Below are 23270 nucleotides of genomic sequence, written 5' to 3'. Positions count from 1 at the left end.
GGTTGAGATGATGTCCTTAAAAACTTATTTTCACAAAGATAGCTTTTCTATCTTAGTTGTCCTGTTTTGCAATCTTTTGGCTTTCTTTTAAATTCTAATTGTACTACATTTTCATTTTAGACTCTCAATCGTTCTACAGCAGGGCTTCTCGAACTCGGTCCTGGGGACCCTCTGTCGCTGTTGGGCTCCAACCGAGCCCTCAGTTACTTAACTAGAGCCTTAATTGAACTGATAATTTGCTTAATTAGACCTTTTTCCTTGTTTTCAACTCTTGAACATTTGCATATTTCAAGTTAGCTATAACATTTTATAAGTAACTTGATCTGCAACTGCTTAAGAGCTGAAAACAAGTAAAATGGTTTAATTAAGCAAATTATCAGTTCAATTAACGGTCTAAGTAATGAGATCTCAGCAGGAATGAAAAGCAGCAGCCACAGGGGGTCCCCAAGACCGAGTTTGAGAAGCCCTGCTTTATAGCTACATAAGCCTTGAAATATCTACAAGGGAGGTGACTAATTTGTTAAAGTAGCTTTAATAAATATAATATATATATATATATATATATATATATATATATATATATATATATATATATATATATATATATACATCAAAATTCAAAATCTTACATTGTTTGTTATTTTCCCTTTCTGCTTCCTTTATATCAGCACTGACACCTTAGTATATAAATGGACGTGTACAATTTGTATTAATATCTATTATGTATATATATTTATATATATATCTATATATATAACTATATATAGATTAATATATATATATATATATATATATATATATATATATATATATATATATATATATATATATATATATATATTTTTTAATCTTTATATTTTTCAGAAAACAAAAAAATATTATGACTACTACATATGATGTAAAAAATGAAAACAGTGAAACCCAATCGTTGTGTGGTTTTCTGACTTCCTGAAACTCTGCCGATGTAAAGTTTAATGGCTTATTCTCTTGACGGGTTTGTGTAATAAATATGGACAGCAGGCCTCAGCTCATAATGGGAAACTGACGGCCGCTGGGATGAACCTGCGGCAACAGGCGTTATAACCCCTTCAGTATAGCTCGTCCCTTGGGGCCATAGCCTCCCATTATGAGCCTCTCCTCCAGTCCACATGTGCTCTATCGCGTAAGTATTTCTTGCATAGTGTCAGTTTCCTTCCGATTAACACTAACGAATAGCAATTCTGGACTCTGACCTTGAACGATGTCTTGATGAGATGTTTAAATCCTGCAGACTGTGCATGCACAGTGACCCTATGAAAACCCCACTGTCACAGCAAACGGGGTTATTTATGAATGCAATCCCTCATAGGGGTATGAGAAGAAACCCTGCAGTTTCCTGGATGATGTAATGCTGCTTCACGTCAGATCCCGGAGCAGCGATGGCGATGCAAACCGCTGTAAAACAACAGCAAAGCGTCTGGAAATAAAGAAACCCGAGTAATAACCCTGCCACGAAACACTTAGCAAGACCAGGCGCTTCACCGCGACTCCACAGCGAGATGGAGGCTGAGGAGGTGAGGGAAGTGGTTCGTGTGAGAGTCAAGGTACGAGTTAATTGATTCCGTGTGCATCTATATCTGATATGATATCCCTTTAATAACGACACTAATTAATAACCCCCCCAGCCTCATTCCTCGCTTGGTCCCTTGTCATCATTCTTGATCTGTTACGGTTCATCACTGTAGTTACACCGCAGTCTGTTTTTTCATGTAAATCCATTTTACCATCTCCATGATGTGTCAACCAATGCAGTATAGTAAATAAACATTGCCGCTTTTAAAAATTAGCATCGAGTGTTCGAGTTTTGTATCCTATAGAATCTATATTATTATTATTATTATTATTATTATTATTATTATTATTATCGGTATTTGATATGTGCTTTTGTTAATGTTAGTTGCATTCGTAATAACAGTGTTGCTTATACTATATGCACGTATATCTTAAGTATTTCAGATAGTCAACCTTTTAATTTAAGTACAGGCATTAACTTATCGCACACCTAAGTCATGCAAACATATACTGGAATGACTAAAAGCTATTGAAAATGTATGAGCAGCAGCCTTTCAGAGGGTCTGGTTACCACCACAAATCCTGTGGCCAGTGAGAGACCCCCAAACAGACCCCCTGCCTGTAGTTTTGTCAGGGCTGAAAAGAGAAATATTTTAGAAGTTTAGAGAATGAAAAATTATATTTAATATTAAAAAAAAAATAATAACATTTACATTTACTAGCAGCAGCTGCCTTAGTGCCTGTAAAAAATTGGATAATCAGCCTGCCTGTGTATGTGTGTGTGTGTAGTCTAATGTATAATCACTGGCCATATATAGCGTTGTTTATGAAAATATGCACGTATTTTGGAATAAGTAAAGGAAAGAATTCTGCATCTCCCTGTTTGTCCGAAATAGAAACACACAATAACAAGCCTGACGATAACCACGTCAGGAAATTCAACTAACAGTACAGTAGTATGTAGCAGAGTTTAGGACGGTGAAGGTCTGTTGTGTGGGTTAATTTCGGTTTAGTTCTGTTCACTTCTACTTGTGTTGATGTTACTCACGTTCACAGACGTTCACTGTCCTGTAACATTGTACCATGGGGAGATGTCACGCATGTACAAAGTTGTGTCTTCACACACACACACACACACACACAGCCAGCCCATTCTTCATGAACTCCATATATTGACTCTCTTGAGTCTTTGTCTTCAGAAGTGTGAAGGGTTCCAGCAGTCTGAGTTCCGCTCCTTCGCAGTGGACCCACAGATCACTTCACTGGACGTCCTGCAGCACATCATGATCAGAGCCTTCGACCTCAATGAGTAAGGGGGGGGGGGGTGATGGGAACAAGTGAGGAGGAGGGAGGTTAGAGGAAGGAGAGGGGAAAGGAGAATGGAGAATGAATGGGAAAGAGGTGTTCTAGGGCACAATCTTTTTTGAACTCGACAGGTATGGGGAGTGGGAGTGAATAAAGGGAGGGAGAGTCAGGTGAAGGATTGAGAAGAGCAGTAGAGATAAGGGGAGGGACCTGCAATACAAGGGAAAAGAAGAGATAGCACTTCTGTACTTCCAAGATGGTTTTAGCCCTACTTCCTTCCTTCCTGCCTTCCTTCCTCCCTTCTTTCCAGGAAGAGGAATTTTGGGATCAGCTACCTGTCCCGGGACAGGCAGGGTGTGGAGCTGTACCTGTCTCTGCTCTCGGACTGGGACCTGGACGCAGCCTTTCTCAGTGCCTCCAAACCCTACCTGCAGCTGAAGATCGACACCAAGCCAGCCGAGGACAGTGAGTGAGCCTGCTTCCCTGCAGGAGCCCGCTGTGGCTGAACTGAGACAGTACAGCTATGGCCAAAAGTTCCTTGAAATTTAGGATTGAGACATAGTTGAACAAAAAAAACAAAACAAAAAAAAAACAAACAAACTATATGATCATAATTGAAGTCTTTAATTTAACATCATGTAGTCAAAGAAACTGCAAAATGATATTGCAAAATTCTACTGGAAGCCGTAATATCAGTACGTATTTCATGCTGGATTTAAAAACATCACATTTTTCAATTTTGTACAGTTTTTTTCTTCGTTAAAGTGTACGGAAAACTACAAAACGCTGATGTGTAATTCAGTGAGTTAGCGTAACGTTATTCAGCAGCTTTCATTCGACTTTGTGAAGCAAAACATTCAACCATAGCTTGTCGAGAGCACAGAGATTTGCAGTTGTTTGCCCCTGTGAGGCCCAAGATTAAATACCTGCAAGGGTGGTTCCTAACTGGGTATAGCAGGGAAGGAAGTAAAAGCGCCGTTGCAGATTAGATCCATTTCTGATTTGAATATGAGTTTAATAAGACACACCTAAGCTAATCAAGCTCTTAGTAAAACCTGGAGTGGGTAAAACTGCTGTGCAATAGGAGTGATAGTTCCTTTATAGTTTCACACAAGGCAGTCAAGCAAAAACACCTACTTGAGCCGGAAAGAATACCCCAAAGGTTTGCTGCAACAGGGCCGTGTTGAATCCCACAAGGCTCTGATTGAGTTCTGTATGTTCAGTGGGCTTGACAAGCCGATACAGTCTGTCTTTCCCGAGCTCCCTGTACCTCAGCTTCTTCCTGCTTCCGAGACCGGGCAAATGAACCACTTTTCTTTATCTCCATCGGGCCGCGCCAACAGTCAAGCGTGCAGCTCGTCTGATTCGGCTGTGACACAAAAGCGCTCGCTTTCCGAACAAGTTCACTCAATCAAAGTTCAATTCGAATCCCACAGTGTGAGTCGGTGAGTCTAGCCCTGGCACGGACTGTGTTTTTATCCCTCCTTTTCCTTTGCTTGTAACAGTGAGGATTAATTTGACTGGTGTGTGATACACAAGGGAGGCACTAACCTCCTCTCCCTCTCCTGCTCCCTCCTCTCCCTCTCTCTCTCACACGCTTCTAGGCCCCCTGCTGGAGGACTGGGATATCATCAGCCCAAAGGATGTGATCGGTACGGATCTCCTGCCAGGAGAGAGGAAGTCTTTGGCTGCTGCTGCTTTGCCCTTCACACAATCCCTTCTCTCCCAGGTCTGTGTGCTTGTATCTGTGTATGTGTCTTTTCTCTCAGTGTCTGTGTCTGTCTGTCTGTCTGCCTGTGTCCTCTGTGTGTCTCTCAATGTGTGTGTGTGTGTGTGTGTGTGTGTCTGTCTGTCTGTATGGCTCTGCCGGTGTCTGTGTGTGTCTCGGTATCTGTGAGTCTGTATGTCAGTGTCTGTGGTGAATTTGTGTTAGTGCTTAGCACTGGGACAAAGGTGCATAAGTGGTCCAATGAACAGTGTGTGTGTCTGTGTATTGACTTCGCTGCTGTGTGTGCATTGACCCCTCTGTCTCTCCCCAGGTTGGCAGGACCCTTTCCCGGGTGCAGCAGGCTCTCAGCTGGTCCGATGGGGAGGATGTGAAGCCCTTCAAGCCACCACTGAGCGACACAGAGTTCCACAGCTACCTGAACCACCAGGGTCAGCTGACTCGACCGGAGGATCTGAGACTGAGGATCTACCACGGGGGTGTGGAGCCCTCCCTCCGCAAGGTAGAGAGAGAGAGAGAGAGAGAAAACACATTTACAAACGAGAGGAGGCCATTCGGCCCATCTTGGTTGTTAGTAGCTTATTGATCCCAGAATCTCATCAAGCAGCTTCTTGAAGGATCCCAGGGTGTCGGCTTCAACGACATTACTGGGGAGATGGTTCCAGACTCCCACAATTCTCTGCCTCCTATTTTCTGTTCTGAATGCCCCTTTATCTAATCTCCATTTGTGACCCCTGGTTTCTTCTTTCAGGTCTAATTATTGACAATATCAGGATCCCCCCAGGTCTGTGGAGATGTGCAGTGTTGAAAGAGTTGTTCACCAGCCTCTCTCTCTCTCTCTCTCTCTCTCTCTCTCTCTCTCTCTCTCTCTCTCTCTCTCTTGCTGGGCCTCCCCAGGTGGTGTGGCGCTACCTGCTGAACGTGTACCCTGATGGTCTGACGGGTCAGGAGCGCATGGACTACATGAAGAGGAAGACGCGGGAGTACGAGCAGCTGAAGGGGGAGTGGAGCCAGCGGGCCAGCCCTGAGGACCTGGAGTTCATCCGGGGGAACGTGCTGAAAGACGTGCTGAGAACCGACCGCACGCACCCCTACTATGCAGGGTCCGAGGACAGCCCCCACCTCACCGCGCTGACCAGCCTGCTCACCACCTACGCCATCACTCACCCGCAGGTAACTGACACACAGCTAACCCCCCACCCCCCTCTCTCTTTTACACTCACACCCTCTCTACTCTCACTCAGGTCTTGTACTGCCAGGGTATGAGTGACCTGGCCTCCCCCATCCTGGCTGTCATGGATAACGAGGCCCACGCCTTCATCTGCTTCTGCGGGCTCATGAAGCGCCTGGAGGGGAACTTCCGGGCGGATGGCAACCTTATGTCCCTCAAATTCCAGCACCTGAAGCTGCTGCTGCGCCACTCCGACCCAGAGTTCTCTGCCTACCTGGTGTCCCGCGGCGCAGACGATCTCTTCTTCTGCTACCGCTGGCTGCTGCTCGAGCTGAAGAGGGAGTTTGCCTTTGAGGACGCCCTGAGGATGCTGGAGGTCACCTGGAGCTCCCTGCCCCCTGACCCTCCGGAGACCGAGGTGGAGCTGCTGGGGCTTACCTTGGAGGAGGGGGAGAGGGAGGAAAGGAGGGAGAGGCACATGGTAAGGCCCACTGTCCAGGTTGAGGGAGAGGAGAGGGAAGGAATTAGAGAGAGGAGGGAGAGGCACATGCTTAGTTCTACCCCCCAGGACGAGGGTGAGGGGGAGGTGGACAGCGAAGAGAGCAAGGAGAAGCACGTGCAAAGGCCCACCGCCCATGGTGAAGGAGAGGAGAAGAAAAGTGGGGAGACGAGTGACGGAGATGAGAGGGAGAACACAGGGGAGGAGAGGATGGAGAGAGGCAAAGATGAGAACGGGGAAGAATGGAGAAAGGAGCACTTGTTTAGACCTGCTGACCAGGGTGATAGGGATGATGATAGGTGGGACAGGAGGGAGAGGAATGACAGGGTCATGTTAAGACCCATCACCCCAGTTGAGGGAGAGGAGAGTGAGAGGGAAGAGAAAGCAGGGAAGCCCAGGCTAAGTCCAGTCTCCCAGCGTGAGAGAGAGGAGGGGGAAGGAGAGAGGGAGGAGCTGGAGACAAGAGAGAGAGAAGGAGATAAGACGGAAAGAGAGGAGAGGAAAGAAGGGAAGAGTACAGGAGATAGTAGGGAGAGGATGCTGAGACCATACCAGGATGAAGAAGAAAGGGAAAGACAAAGAAAGGGTGAGAGTGAGTTAGTGGAGAAAGAAAGGAGGCACATGGAGAGACCCAGCACCCAAAGTGAAGGGGAGGAAGAAGGAAGGTGTGAGGCGAAACCCAACACCCAGGAGGGGAGAGAGGAAAAGGAGACTGGGGTGAGGGTAGAGATAGAAGCAAGAGTGACAGAGAGGAGAGAGGGACTGAGGGAGGTGAGAGAGCAGGGAGGGGATCCTAAAGAAAATCCTTTTGAGGATGCTGAGAAGGCTGGAAATGTAGGGAGTGAAGAACACAAACCAAATCTAAAAGAGAATCCATCAGCAGAACTGGATTGGGGAATACCGAGGCACATAGAGGATTCTTTCATGGTGAGAGGAGAGGGAGGAAGGCAAGCATCCAGCAGGGAAGGATTACTTACAGAAGAACAGAACAAAACACAGGGAGAGGGAGAGGGGGGGCACAGTGTCCTGCCACTTCCACCCCTAGGAAAACAACCCAGTTTCGGGGAGTATAAATACTACAGCGCTTGGAACGAGAGTTTTGACCTTGAGGAAAAAACAAACTTGAAAGATCTGGACAATGTGATCAATTTGATAAACGTTTTAAACAGCAGAGTGGATGAGAGTAGCCAAACTCGTAGCCCCTCTGTCCTCTCCCGCCACCCCACTGAGGAAAGCGAGGGAGAGCTGGGAGAAGGGGAGAGAGAACCTCTCCTTAAACTGCCAAATCAACCACCCATCTCCCACCCCCTCCCGGCCAGCAACCTCTCCAGGAAAATGACGCCACCCAGTGGCAGGGTGGGCTCTCCATCTCTACCCAATGGGAAGCCGGCCTCCCCTTTGCTGGCTAATGGGAAGGCAGGATCTCCTTGCCTCTGCGGCGACAAGGAAAGAGGAGAGCGCCCAGTCTCTCCCTGCCTACCCAACTGGCGCACTGCATCGTTCTCGTTGCCCAGTAGGAAGTCCCCATCTGGGGCGACTGGGCGTCGTAACTCCACTTACTCTCCCCCTTCTTCCTCTCCATGCCTGTCCAGCAGACTACTGTCCCCCTCCCTCCCCAACAAGACAAGCACCCCTGCTACCCCGGAGAGCCAGGCTTGGGGTGTCGCACAGAAAGAAGACAAGCAGCAGCAGCAGCAGCAGCCCCCACTTTCCCTGCCGCCCCCCCAGGAATTTGGCAAAGGGAACCCATTCATGCTTTTCCTGTGCCTGTCCATCCTCCTGGAGCACAGGGACCACATAGTGAAGAACGGGCTGGATTACAACGAGCTGGCCATGCATTTCGACAGGCTGGTCCGCAAACACAACCTGAACAGAGTTCTGCACCGTGCCAAGGCTCTGTTTGCAGATTACCTGCACAGCGAGGTCTGGGACTCGGAGGAAGGGGACGAGGCCAGCTCTGATTCCCCGGCAGCCCAGAGCCCGAAGCAGCCTTTCTCCTGACCTTTCCTTTCCTCCGGTGGAAACCAGCCAGTGGCAATGACCAATACACAGATCACAACACGTCCCCATGTAACACTGCTAACGGGGCTGCTGTTTCTTTGTACGATATACAGTAATGACATAAAGTGACCAGTGACAGTGGCGATGGGGACTGTTTTTGTGAGACGGCATAGCATGTATTCATAAGTATAAATCACATTTATTTAAAGAATTTGGTGGACTCTCCCAAAGTACAGAAGGGTTCCAGCAAGGACGCTACAAATCAGCGATCAAACCAATTTTTTTCCTGATACAGAATTATTTCAATCCTGTTTTCATGATCTTTAGGAGGACCTTGACAAATATCAATCCTAGGGTTGGAAAAAAAGTCGAGTTGTCGGGGTGTTGTCCATAATTTATTTATTTATAGCTTTAGAAAAATATTATTTATGGTATCGTTAATAATCCTGCAACAGAACCCGAGATTCATTTCTGTTTTTTCATTTGTGTATGAAGTGGAGGGGGGGGGGTACCATGTATTAAACTGGGAAATGAAAAAAGACTTTAACACAGACGCCCCACATGCCTCTGTTGGGGGAGAGAACACTGGTGTGACTTTTATTTTGAAAAAGCAAAAAACAAAACTACTACTAATTAGGGAGGAGGTCTCAATTTAGATGAAAAAAATTATTTAAGAATATGGTGGTGATGAAAATATCATTGTCATCCAGCCCTAATCATTTAACACATTAACACAAGAGGTCAAGCATCCGCTGCTTGGTCAACGTGAGCTGGACTGACCCTCTTCTTCCACTCATAAAAGTGTATATAGTTGACACTGCGTAGTCCACTATGTACAACTGTTTTGTGGTAACTAGGGTGGGTTTTCACAAAATAAAAAGACTGTAGAAGGTCAGATCTAATCAAGAACCCCCCCCCAAAAAAAAGGTGACAGGTGGGTGCAGTTTATTCAGTGTATCTGTGAAAGGATAATAAAATGGAGCCAGATGTTTTGTAAGTCTTTAAGAGTATGCCAAAATAAATAAAATAAAACACAGACTCCTTGTGAATGTGTGGGACAAAAGCCCGTTTAACTCTTTATGTAGCATTCAGATAAGAGCATAGGAAAGTTTACAAATGAGAGGAGGCCATTCGGCCCATCTTGCTTGTTTGGTTGTTAGTAGCTTATTGATTATTGACAGAATCTCATCAAGCAGCTTCTTGAAGGATCCCAGGGTGTCGGCTTCAACAGCATTACTGGGGAGTTGGTTCCAGACCCTCACAATTCTCTGTGTAAAAAAGTGCCTCCTATTTTTTGTTCTGAATGCCCCTTTATCTAATCTCCATTTGTGACCCTTGGTCCTTGTTTCTTTATTCAGGTCGAAAAAGTATCAGAATCTTTTTAGAATTTTGAATGCTTGAATTAGGTCGCCACGTTGTCTTCTTTGTTCAAGGCTGAATAGATTCAGTTCTTTTTCAGTTCTTTGTCTGCGTATGACATGCCTTTTAAAACTAGATCAGCCGAGATTTCAGATTACATACAACTGCCACCCCAGCAAAATGTGCAGCTCCATTTTAAAACGGCTTCGAACGTGAAAATCGAACAGTGGGGTGCAACTTTATATTTGTATTTTCAGAGCAGAAGCACCGTATTTACATTGAAAATGAAACTTTCTTATTTCTTTGTCAAATGACCTGCCATCGTCATAACCATGAAAAACTAATAAAATAGAATTTATGCAATAAATTTGTGTAAACATATAAAATTCCTAAAACATAAATAACTAGTTAGAAAAATAGCATAAAAATGCCAACCCTTTCTGACTTCTGCTACTGTATGTAATTGGGGATCTACGAACCTGGAATCATCTACCTGCCATCGTCACAGCTGTGCATTCAAAACCAGAGCTACAGTATGAGCGAGGTGAAAACATAAGGGCAGCATGTACAGAATAGTATAAGAATTAGTGACAAAATGTTTGATCACCATTGGACAACTGGTTCTCTAGAAATCTGAAATTGTAAGCGTGACAGACAGATGGCCAGACTGTGAGCTAACAGAGAAGAAATTGCAAAACACACTACAAAAGTAACACTAACGTGACGATTAAAACATCAGTTTCTGACTCCGTGAAATTCAGCTCAAAGATATATATGATGGGCGAGAGATATAAACTGGATTATGCAAGTGTCAGCAAACCAGACAGAGGCAGAGAAGAACTTTGCTATACGGCATGAACTTCAAAAGCATTTTCTGTTCTTTATTTTGCTGCTTCTGTAAGAGCTATATTTAAACACAATATATAGGTCAATATTTATTTATGTATGCTGATGTCGCTTGTACAGAGTTAATGATCAAAGTATTGAGTCTATCCATTTATTTTCATCTATTATTCTGTATTGCACATGATCTAATTTTAGTTTTTTTTTTCTAAAACTAAAAATCTCAGGTTATGTTCATTGTTTTAAACTATTGGCTCACTTTATAATTTCTTGTGTTTCACAGCTGATTCTGTATTGTTTTTATATACTGCGTTACCTCTCCAACAAATTTGTTTGATAAAATATACCATAAACAAGGTTGCTAGGTTTGCATGACAGGTTTCTTAAGACTGAATATTCATTTATCTCTATTTTATATTTACAAATATATTTGCACACGTTCCCTGTGCTCCAATAGGTTTCAATGTGTCTGATCTGATAGAGATTACTGCTCCTCTGTCTTGGCCCTTTGGACTTGTCCGCTAGGCCCTGAGCTGCCGCTAGGTGGCGCCAGGCATCCCCTATGAGCAGAGCCTGGATCACAATCCAGAGAGCGTTCATGAAGACAAGTAGAACCAGAAATACAGGGGGTGTCCCTTCTCACTGTGAGAGGAACCCTCCCGATATTCAGTGTAGAATACAGCAGGCCCCCATACAGCTGACCTGAGAGAGAGAGAGAGAGAGAGAGAGAGAGAGAGAGAGAGAGAGAGAGAGAGAGAGACAGAGTGAGGGAGAGAATGGTTAGTATAATACAGGATGTCTCAATACAGAAAGAGAGAGACTGAGTGGAAATACAGCTGCCTTCAGAGAGGGAGAGACTGGTTAGTCTAACACAGCTCATCCTCCCCTCTCCTGCCCCAGGATTCTCCTCCTCACTCCAACCCTAACCCTGTCCACACTCTGTTGGAACTGGCACGCTGACTTCAGTTCAGTCCTTGGTTACAGTGCGATGTACCGACCCATCACAGGAACTTTTACAGCAAATAAAAAAAAGGGGGGCAACTGATAACAGAATGAATGACTATTATTTTACTTATAAATATTTATTTTGAGAACATAGTGTCCATGTTGTTTATAAAGACCCTGAGAATAAACGTGTGTTATATCACTGCAATCACTAGGGTGAAACAATGTTAATTTGCCTAAACATCAATATGTTTCAACAAAACGTTCAGGATTTATTGCAAGGTCCCGCTGGTTTTAGAATAAGATGTTTTTATACATGTCCAAGCAGAATGCATAATAATAAATACTGTGTTGAAAAAAAGTTTGCATGGTTTCTAAAGTGCTTTATAACGTTGCCAAGTTTTTTTTTAGAACAGACTCAATGCTACTGTAAAAAATAAACGAGTATTTAATTTTTTAGAGTCAAACACAGATAAAAAATGCCTGATCCTTAGGGAGCACCCCACTGAAAAATGCATGGTCCTGAAAGGGTTAATGTTTTTTTTTTTTTTTTTTTGCAAACCAGGACAGAGCAATCGATAATCGGTTAGTTAAGTCCAAAAGTCAACGTGCAAACCTGAGCAATCTTATATTCAACTTGTCAACTACATCTGCGACTGAACACGTGTTGACAAATTGTATACCGAGCACCAAAAGAAACTTATCACTATTATAACACATTTCTTTTTGAAAAGAAAAAAAGGTGTATAAATGACGGACCTTGACGAAATGAACTCTCCATCGCTGCGGAAATCAAAGAGACAGACAAGTTACAGCTGAGACAAACACACACCTCAGGGATGGGACTCCTGGTGCACAGCAGCTGCACCCCTCCAGGTTTTACTACCAGCCAGATTAGCTACGGCGCCTCTAGCTAACGAACACAGGTGTGTCGCCTTATTATTAAACTCCCTGGAAATCAGATATGGATCAAAGTACTATGTAATTTGAGTCTTATTTCCGTCCCATATGTCAAGTACACCCCTAAGGATAAACATGGGACATATATATCCATCTTCAAAGTGTCTAGTTTATCAGATACATTTGAAACAGCCGAGATAGCTTGCCTCTTTCGTCAGCAACTTTGTAATTCGTGCCCTGGTGGTCGAGCGGCTGCTGATCACAGTGCGGTTAGAGACACGTGTGTGTGTGTGTGTGTGTCGTTTTAATTTACCTGTAGACACACGTGTACAAATTGTACGCAAATGAAACGTTTGCACCGTTAACATTAACCTGTGTTCAGGCTATTCTAAAAAAAAAAAAAAAAAAAAAAGACTTTAGATTAAAATGTTATTAATATTGTACCCAGCAGCAGCAACTCACTCCCCTCAAATTTAAAGACTGTGTACCTAGTTAAGATTCCGTCCACCCAATCAAACAGCGAGCTGGAGTGATCGATAGGAATGAGAGCCAATCACCATATAGCCTAAACAGGACTGACCAGTAAAAAGGAAAGGGGGCGTAATACATTTTCTTACAAGGGAGGCATCGTGTCTGAGTTGTGATAGGCTAGTTATTTTAGAGCCTGACCAATGATGTTGTAGAAGAGAGACAGTGGGGTGAAAAATGGAATAGCTTGCATTTTAAAATAACTGTTCATGTAATACTTAAAAAATTGAAGTCTTAATTGGGAGCAATTTATTTTGAGGACATTATGTCATTGTTGTGCAGTAAATAAAATTAATAAAATATTTTATAACTATACAGAGCACATGTGGGAAAGTACATCAAAGTCATCAGTATAAATGAATATTTATTTAGTTATGTTTTCATTCACATGCTGCTTTGAAATAAGTGTGCTTTAATCTTATTGATCGATTTCTTTTTACATTTATCCTTGTATAAGTGTGTAAATGGAGAATAGGATTCAGTTATATTTTGAGATGGATATCTCATACAGAGGCACCTGTGAATTGGAACTCTGTTTAGCCCATACTGTGTGGGAAATACGGTGCATTACAAGGTTTATACTAATTAGGACACTCTGCCCTATTTTTGTATCTTTTAAGTTTAGCGAATAAGTTGTTTATAACTGAATGAAACCGCACAAAGTGACCTTCCTTTTCACTCTATATAATGTCTGAATATAATATCTAATTAAATGTATGCCGGCTGTTTTGAAGTAAAACCGCATTTCATGTCTTTATTTATATTTTTATGAACCAAAACCTCTTGCACAAACCTACATATTAAAAGTAGCCATTTCAAAAGCTACAGGGAAATTATGTCAACGCGCCAATTCCACAAACACTCTCCATTAAGAATTTGGACCACATAGATAGGACAAAAACAAAGCAAATTGATTATGAACAATATTCCTGTTCGGGTGAACGTCAAATGAGTTTGCAGCTACAGTCATGTCCCAAGCATCAATGAACCCCACTTTCGCCCCCCGAAACACTTCCCTCAGAGCCAGGTTTTGGAGGTAACCGTGCCAGTTGCTCATGCGGAGCGTCTCAAACTGGAGTTCTCTGGTGTTCTCTGATTTAATAAACACCCTGGTCAAAGGGCTTCTCTGAAGAAGTCTTGCGACAGCCTGCTTGATGTTCATCATTCTTGTAACGTAGAACCTCAAGGAGAAAGGACGAAGGTGGAGACCAACAGTGATAACTACAACAGTGTTCTCCCCGCCAGCGAGTCTGTCCAGTTCCCGAACAATATACAATCCACCACCAATGAAGCACGGTGAAAATGAAATGCAAGGGAATCCGTGCATCTTCCAGAACATGGTTATGTTTCTCGTCTTGTCAACAGCAAGCTTGGGTGCCTGGGGTGCTGTATTACTTGTAAACTTCAGGTCTGTGGAGGAAGAAGAGAGATCGAAGGCTAACTTCATTATCTAAAACACACAGTTGTCTCCAGTTTGTTTATTTTTGATATGGAGGTTGCATGCCAGTTACAAACATGTAGGGTTTAACTAGCGAATGGGTGCTATAGAACGGGAATAGGCCGACCAAAAGAATGACCTTGGTGTTGTAATGGATTCTTCACTGTCAGCAACCATTATTAAAAATAATCAGTAATAAAACTAATTTGAATGAGATGGATGCACTAATTGGATCAATCAAATATGTGATTAAAACCAAGATTAACTGAAATAATTTTTATTGTTCTAATCACATGACATCCCTAAAATACACACATATATATATATATATATAACCTTGTTCACTCTTTCACTTTTCACTTTTTAACAACTTCTCACAGGAACCGGCAATGCTGGTCCAAAAAACAGACGAAGTATTTAAGGGGGAAAATCAAATTTTCACGTTAGATTCCAGGAAATGCTTGTGAAATCAACATCCACTTAAACACGAGTTGGTGGTGAAAATGTTAATTTTCCTTATCAGATTAGATGTTGCAGATAACCCATTTTTTGTGGCTTGTGAATTCAGGTGGTTACAGCTACTGTACAGTACTTCAGAATGCACTTGCAAATAGCTTTCCCAACATCTGTCAAAATGACTATTGTAAAGTAGTACTAAACACCATGTTTAAAAGTGTACAATTATACTCACATGCAGTTTCTCCTAGTCGTGTCTGAGCAAGACATCCATTGGAGCAATGAAGAGGCTCGGGTGTTAATATCCATACGGGAAGAGGATATGATGAGGCAGCTTGATGCAATGCACAACACCCACTCTCAAAATAAATGTGGTGTGGAATTTGCGCGAGTTATTTCTTGGGAGTCAACAATACTACTCAATGTTCCAATTCTTTATTAAGCAGAAGCAGTTACACAAGTGCAGCATAAATGAGGATGTATTTGGTAGAAAGAGATAGAAAATAAGCTAATGAAACAAGTGTGAAAGTAGAGAGTCGGGTTACACAAATAAAGATAGCAGTGCGTCTCTAACAGCAGGACCCTCTGCATGTCGTTGTTGTGCAATTCCTCCTGGCGGATGGGGTAAATGTTCCTCCACTTGTCTGAACCCCTTCTTACAGTCCTGGCACAGATTGTGCAGGATGCAGCAGGAAGTAATAATTTGAGGAACAAACCCATGGTTCACTTCAGTACGCTTCAGCAGCAAAGGTCATCCAGAACAATCGAGACTTTATTCAGGAATGAGCAGACATATGGCAAATTACATTTAACAGAGAAAAGTTACTGCACGCAGGCAATAAAAGTGTTCATTATAGATACCACATGGGAGCTACTGAAATTGAAGAAAGAATCTATGAAAAAGACCTAGGAGTTTATGTTGACTCAGAAATGTCTTCATCCAGACAATGTGGGGAAGCTATAAAAAAAGGCCAACAAGATGCTCAGATATATAGGTAAAAGTGTTGAATTTAAATCAAGGGAAGTAATGTTAAAACTGTACAATGCATTAGTAAGATCTCATCTTAAATATTGTGTGCAGTTCTGGTCACCTCGCTACAAAAAGGATATTGCTGCTCTAGAAAAAGTGCAAAGAAGAGCAACCAGAATTATTCCAGGTTTAAAAGGCATGTCATATGTAGACAGGATAAAATAATTGAATCTGTTAAGTCTTGAACAAAGAAGACTACGTGGTGACCTGATTCAAGCATTCAAAATTCTAAAAGGTATTGACAATGTCGACCACAATTGACTTTTTCAACCTGAAAAAAGAAACAAGGACCGGGGATCACAAGTAAAGATTAGATAAAAGGGGCATTTAGAAAAAGAAAATAGGAGGTACTTTTTTACACAGAGAATCGTGAGGGTCTGGAACCAACTCCCCAGTAATGTCGTTGAAGCCGACACCCTGGGATCCTTCAAGAAGCTGCTTGATGAGATTATGGGATCAATAAGCTGCTAACAGCCAAACGAGCAAGACGGGCCGAATGGCCTCCTCTCGTTTGTAAACTTTCTTATGTTGGTCTTCATAGTATCCTCCACCTCACTTTCAACAGCCCAAACATCTTTTCAACGACCACTCAGATTTGGCCCAGTTTATTATTGATAAAGATCTAACCCCACCCCACCCCAGCACAGATGATGTGTGAAAAGCAGTGTGGGCAAGAGAAAAACAAAGTATTTTAAAAAAAGGCACGTTCCATCAGCAAATCAGATCTTCAATAACCATTTATGTCAAACACGATGACACATGGGTTCTCTCATGAAATTGTTCTCTGCTCATGTAAACAGTATTTTGGGGACTTTTGTGGTTAACAGCACGAGTCTAAGGGGGCCGTCAGCATGGCTAATTTAAATATGACCCTCCCCCCCTCCATATTTGCATAGCTTTCGGCTAAAAGTAGGTGCTCCGAGGGAAATAAAAACGTAAAAAAAGTCCATGTTTATTTTGTGAATCATACGTCTCGAGAAACAGAAAACGCTCATGGAAATAAGCCCATTGACAGATAGCATTCAGAGGATGTGTACTAGAGCAGATTTTTTTTTTCACCATACAAAAAAGTATTTCCATTTTCCTGCAGATTGATTTGGAACTGTGACTTAAACATAGTTTGAACGATGATACAGAAGGTCCTTTACCAGAGATCAAAGAGATCAAGTGGCTTGAAAGGAAATCTCTGATCCATTTTCTAATATTTGTTATAGCATATATATTTGGTGTTATTTTCAGAGGGTGGCATCACAATGGATTAATACACTGTAATGGATATAAATCGTTAAATTCCTTAACTATAATAATCATCTTGACATAAACATCAAGCTATTTATCCCCCATTGCAAAGTAATTTAGCAATTTACATTTAAAAAGCTGAAACTGATTTGCTTTTTCTAAGGGAGGTCAGCTAAATATACTCACAGGTTTACATTAAGTTGGCATTGATGTTTTTGTTTTTTTTAACCTGAAAATAGTTTTCAAAAGTTTGTGTCTGCTTTGTTTGTGTGTCAGATTTGAGCATAGTCTATCAGAACGGCTACACACTTTAAGTGCCCCTTCATTTGACTGTCTTTCAAATGTTGAATCAACAAGGTAAGAATAATTCTGGTACAATTAACTATCTGGAAGAGACTTTCTGTTGTTGAACTACAGGATACTCCATTCACTGTGTGAAATAAACACAGAACAAATATAGCTAGACTGCTGTTTAAATAAAAAAGTACAATGTCTAGTGAAATAAATTGTTCAAAGCGAAATTGTACAGCTAAAATATCACGTTCTGCATCGGCTTATCAACATGTATCCATTTCAAGTTAGTCAAAGCAAAATCTGTTTACCGTTTAGTTTGTATGTGGAATATTCAACCCACTGGCGCATTGTCGAGTCCCCCCGCAGGTAAACCTGTTTCCCCTGAAGGCACTGGTTCATGTCGTTCACATTTTGGAAGCTGCTCATTCTGCAATAGGAAGAACTCCACTGGTCTGAATGGAAAAATCCACTGGGGATAGGAGAGCTCATTCCCAGCTCACACTTCCCAGCAGCTTGAGGAACACGATCTAAAACAGAAAGCATTCTATTGACAGCCTGACAGTGTTATTAAAATGCTTTCTACACTTAGAATAAAAAGACCAATACTACGGTGGCTCATTAAGGACAGGAAAACACAATTACAGATTTGTTATGTCGAGATCACAAGACACATTATCTCTCGATCCAGCTGTCTCCCACTGGTATGTCATGTGAAGATCAACACATAATACTTGCAAAACAAACATTTAGACATCCTTTATATTGCTGTTTTTCCTAAAAGTATTTAGTTAATTAGCCCAGAGGTTTAGGTTACTTCAAGGTTGTACTATTTTAATTTAAGAATTCAAATCACTTACATAATCAAATCACAAAGGAACCTTACCTTTACAGGTAACCACTGTAATGTCTTTGAAATTATTTTGGATTGTCACGCCAACCGTAGACCTTCAGAAGAAAAGAAAACCTCTTTATTGCATTTGTACAGTTTCATGTTTTAAGGAGGCATTAATACACACACAGAGACCATGTATATCGCAGCATTTGCATGAGAGCACCTGTAATTGCAGGTTGGCCAGTGTGGGTCTCCTGACGACAGACCATCACTGTACCTGAAGGCTTCTCCCAGAATAAGCTGACTGATCCCTATTTGATTTCTGTTATGAATAGGTGCTACATTATTGTGCATGACAATAATGTTCAAGCTATGTGTGCGTAACTTTACAATATTAGTATCAATACAGGTAGCTTGCTAACACATCAGTTGGAATTGTGCACACTTGTTTACAGATATTATATTCATTTCTTTACTCTGCTTACAACACTGACCATCTTTACAAGGACCTTTGGAGCATTGATTGATCGGTTTTTGTTTAGTATTTTGGCACCCAGAATGTTCTTCTTTTCACAGAATTTAGATTTCATCATACTGTTGTAACATCTGGTACTTGTAACCATTTCAGTAATAATTTAATTGTCTAAGTAGTTCTTACTGAGAACTGAACTATTTCAATACATGTAATGGCTGCTATGGGGCGAATGGATGAAAATGCGATGCAGTAGGGGTCTTATTTCCATCCCTGTGGGTGTGGGCATCTCTCTCTCTCTCTCTCTCTCTCTCTCTCTCTCTCTCTCTCTCTCTCTCTCTCTGGAATGTGCAGCAGTTTGGGCGTTGCAAAAAGTATCTCTAGTGGGCTGGGCTGGGCTGGGCTGGGCTGGGGTTTATGTGTCGTTACACTGTTAAACTCACTGGCAGTTGGAACACGCAGCAGAGGGGAAACACTGTCAATGATTTAACTTTGTATCAGGGTTAATTCATAAACTCTAGCAGTAGTGAATTTCTCTGTATAATTCTACCTGTCAGTAATAAAGCCTGGTAATTGTTACTCTCAGTAGATATTATGAGAGTATTATAGGGCTTTGTTTTGTTCAGTTTGGTATGACTTGCATTGTTCCAGTGGTCAAAACACATCAAATTCAAGGGACAAGCTAAAGAATCATCTCTTTACTGAGGCAGAAATACACTTCATTATCTCTTGAAATCTCATTGCAAGGTTCATGAACAACTAACGCAGAGCCCATTGAATTCAATGTAAAGAAATGAAGCCAACCGGGTAAATGGCACAGATCTACATCTTTACTCCACACGTACACTGGTTTAGAAATACAGAATAGAGTAAAGAGAAACCAAACCTCTTTAGAAGCTCGTTCTCAGCGTCGGTTAGACAGGACGCTTCGATGTTCCTTGATGTTGTGTAATGCAGGGTCTCACACGGCAATGTTTTAGGTTTGAAACAGGAAAATGATTCCTGGTTCCCATTGTCCTTGAATTTACAGACGGTTTCATTTGTGCTCAGATGAATGTCGCATATAGATGTCTCCTGTAGCGTACTGTTATGAAAGGTGCCTGTGAAAATAAATTTATCATTGCAATACTCTTTAGCTCGTGATAACATCGAGACCACCTCGCTTGAATGTATCAGAAGCACCGAAACCTTCACGCTGCCCGGCCAAAACAAAGTGAAGTTGACGCGGTAGGTCCCGTTGTTGAAATCCTCAGGCACGCCCGCCGCTCCTGCTTGCAGCTCTGGAGAATGGATCCGAGCCAGAAAGAAATCTCCCCCGTATGTCTTGGGTTTGCCCAGGTAGTCATTCATTTCCACTCGGACACTGAGGATCTCTCCCACACAGTAATTCTCCTTCGGGTTCATTAAGGTGACCAGGCTGTGTTCGCCACTGCTGGTGAGTTCCAGTTGAGTTTGATTTACTGTAGGTATGTGTCTTTTTAGCGCTTGCAATATTTCATTGACTTTTGCTTCAGTAGCTCTTGTTGGATCATGTAATCTTGGGTTGGGAGGTAACAGGAGTCGTCTGTCAAACCCCTTAACACGCTGCAAGAGTAAAAAGATAGGAGTCATTCTCCACTACTGGAGCTGCAATGGGGGATTCTATCATATTCCAGTATTTTCATTTTAACTAAGAAATACTTTCGTTACTTTTTTGACATGCATGCATCATACATGATAGAAAGTCAGGTTTTAACATTAAGCTTTAATTATTTGGGTTTGAATCTAGGATTAATTAAAAAAAATTGCACTAGAACTAAAAAACTAACAAAAAATTGCCCTGTAATTATGCTGTTGTTTCTGTGTTTCAACAGATTTTCCCCATTGAATATCTTGATCTGTTTGTTTAGAAAAAGCAGTCCAGGTCTTGCCAAATGAATGCATATAAACATAATCTGACCAACCGCAGTGGAAATATTTGAAAGTCGTATTTAATGTAAATCTGAGCCTTCGATTATGAAGCCATACCCCATTCAGACAACAGATTCATGAAGGACAAGCACTTCAGAGCTCTAGGTTAGGGTTAGAACAATGTGTTGTGTGTCTAAACTTTGTTACAAATTTTGCTAAAATACATCAGAGGGGAGGGGAAATTAATACTATTTTAAAAATGTGTGACTTACAATTGGATGAATGCACAGACAGACCCCCCTTATCCCCAGAATGTAATACTTCAATAACCTCTGCTAAATAATACCAAGTTTCATGACAGATGTATGGAGACGCGTGATATACAGACATACCTCTGCCTCTACTATATCCCCTTGAATTATAAAATGCAGAAGGAGCGTTGATTTACTGAACAGAGGAAAAGACAATCTTACCAGCAGCAAGTATATATAGAGGACAACATGCAAGAGAATCACAAATAAAATCTTCATCTTATTGAAATACGGGAGATGAGATTTCCTGTTCAGGGTGATTTCTGCTCCAGCCATGTCCGGTACTCTGAAGATGAGAGGAGAGGTTAGTCTGCTCCTGATCGTACACTAGTGTATCAGGATTGAGAGACGAAGCAATGGTAGAAGAGGCAGCAACAGAAATGCAGAAAGTCACCAAAACTCGAAGAGGGAGGTAGGTAGAGTCACATTATGCAGCACAAGTTAGGTATTTAGGTATTTGTCATACTTTGCGCTACTTGGTTGTGAAACCAGTTTGACTAGGTGTAGGCAGGTGTGGCAAAGTCGCTCCTGATCATAAACAGGTGTATAGCAGGTACGGTGATGATGCAGTAATCCAAAACAATAAACAGATAGCACAGTACGGTGGAATGGTTTGTTTTATTTGTACCAATAATAAAGCTTTTGCAATACGCAACAATGTGCATTGCGCAATGAATAATGATGTTGCAGAATGGTAGTTAAGAATGACGGTACGTTTAACGCACACAATAAGACACACACGTTCACAAAGTCCAAAGTGAGCGCTCTCAGTGCTTGTGGTGCAGTACAATTAGTGCTAACACTGTTAATCATGGCAGTAGTGCAGTGTTGATCCGGTTTTGTGCTGGCCTTTGGCGACAGCTCTGGATCCCTATTAGCTGTCTGGTGAATCACAAACACAGACAGTTACTAACAGCCAAAACAAACACTCACTAATACTTCTCTCTTTTTGGGAACTCCCCCTCGTTTACCTTCCAGGTCAATACGTTCCTGCAACGGAGTCTCGCCTTCTTCCAGGCTGACCGACTTCCCAACCCTGGAAATGAACTGTCAGGCCAGCCCGTCCAAAGACTTTCCCTTTCGTTATTTTGTGCCCTCACAGGTCGGAAGGGAGTTTTCCAACCAGAACTCATTATATTTCCGTCACAGCAGGAATTTAAACTTTTTTTTTTCATTTGTATTTCTTTTTGACTAAACAATAAACTAATTACAGGTAAGTTACACAAGATATAATAAATGCCCAATTAATGTTACCAAATTAACCCTCAAACCCAATCTGACCGCTTCTAACAGAAAGGGTCTGTTGGGAACATCTCAGGCGCTAGAGTTCATGGCATTTCAGCCAAACTAAAAAATCGTGGTCAAAAAACAAAGGTTTCAGCTATAATTATTCATGTGGGTACAAATGACGTTCGATACATGGAATCGAGACCCTGAATGTCATGAAGCAAAACTGCCAGGAAAGAATATGTGAAAATGCTATTAATGCTAGTTTCCAGTACTCTCAGAAAACTGAAATAAGGAATCTGGTTGTAGTTTGATAACCTCTCCTTTGAGTCACATATTCAGAGTATAATTGAAGTAGCTTTCTTTCAACTTAGAAATGCAAGGTGAGGCATTTCCTTTCACAGCACGATGCTGAGAGACCGCTGCATGCCTTTATATCTTCTAGGATTGACTATTGCAATGCCTTTTAAATGTTTTTTAAAACATTCTCTCGTACTGGGACTTTATTGGGCGCTTTAAAAGGGTTTCACAGTTCGTTCCCCCTGAAGATTAATCTATAATACATTCAGAATTGTAATTCATATTTCATTACATTGTTTGCATTACTCTATAATGTCAAGGCAGTCTATTGGTCCTGGCAGTAGCTGAAATGACATTAACCTCAGTAAAGTTACTTGTTGACTGCAGCTCGGTCCACTGCACATTTCATATTTGTGCTTCAACATATTACACCATGTAACAATTTTTTTTTTTTTTTGGTTCCTGGGTAGTAAGTGTTATTTCCTAATTGCTTATGCCTCAAAAGTATAGAAAATGGCTATTATTCCCCACAAACTTTGCTTTTGTGACCAGGACAGTGATATTTTGAAATTTACCTGTTTTCCAGAACATTCCAGATAGATTCAGTGCTGAGTAAACTTGGAGTAACTTCTAGAACTTTCTAGAACTTTCCAGTAATATAAATAGTAGTATAAATACAGGGGCCTTAAGCCCACCAGTTCAGTTTAGTTCCAGCTGCCTAAGTGGATACATATCTGCATTTTTCTGAGATGGCATCAAGAGGCTGCAATGGTGGCATTCCTGATGGGTCTCCAAGGCGGTTTTACCAAGTTTCCCTGCTATCTTTGCCTTTGGGACAGCAGGGACACCAAGGCGCACTACCACAGGCGGGACTGGCCACAGCGGACCGAGTTCTCTGTGGGGAGGAACAACGTCAAGTGGGAGCCACTGGTGGACCCCCGGAAGGTGCTGAT

General features: G+C 42.0%; 2 protein-coding genes across 3 annotated transcripts; one reads left to right on the top strand and one right to left on the bottom strand.

The window, feature by feature from the left end:
* Nucleotides 1-940: 940 nt before the first annotated feature.
* LOC121305547 (TBC1 domain family member 25-like) lies at nt 941-9414 on the top strand. 2 transcript variants are annotated; one of them, XM_041237210.1, is made up of 7 exons: nt 941-1583; nt 2751-2860; nt 3167-3321; nt 4461-4585; nt 4896-5084; nt 5480-5755; nt 5827-9414. In XM_041237210.1, exons 1-7 carry the CDS (start codon nt 1539-1541, stop codon nt 8251-8253), a joined length of 3327 nt encoding a protein of 1108 aa, XP_041093144.1. In that variant the 5' UTR covers nt 941-1538; the 3' UTR covers nt 8254-9414. The 2 variants fall into 2 exon arrangements, with proteins under 2 accessions (XP_041093144.1, XP_041093143.1); XM_041237209.1 differs by lacking the exon at nt 941-1583 and having other exon boundaries at nt 1942-2860.
* A 4158-nt stretch (nt 9415-13572) lies between these two features.
* On the bottom strand, nt 13573-21217 carry LOC121305546 (NXPE family member 1-like). The gene is made up of 5 exons (XM_041237208.1): nt 20953-21217; nt 19476-20173; nt 18169-18230; nt 17594-17812; nt 13573-14238 (listed from the first exon to the last, which is right to left on the bottom strand). Exons 1-5 carry the CDS (start codon nt 21064-21066, stop codon nt 13697-13699), a joined length of 1635 nt encoding a protein of 544 aa, XP_041093142.1. The 5' UTR covers nt 21067-21217; the 3' UTR covers nt 13573-13696.
* Between the last annotated feature and the right edge of the window lie 2053 nt (nt 21218-23270).

This window comes from Polyodon spathula, chromosome 43 (genome assembly GCF_017654505.1).
Source record: "Polyodon spathula isolate WHYD16114869_AA chromosome 43, ASM1765450v1, whole genome shotgun sequence".
NCBI lineage: Eukaryota > Metazoa > Chordata > Actinopteri > Acipenseriformes > Polyodontidae > Polyodon > Polyodon spathula.
This window is presented reverse-complemented; position numbering and strand designations above follow the sequence as displayed.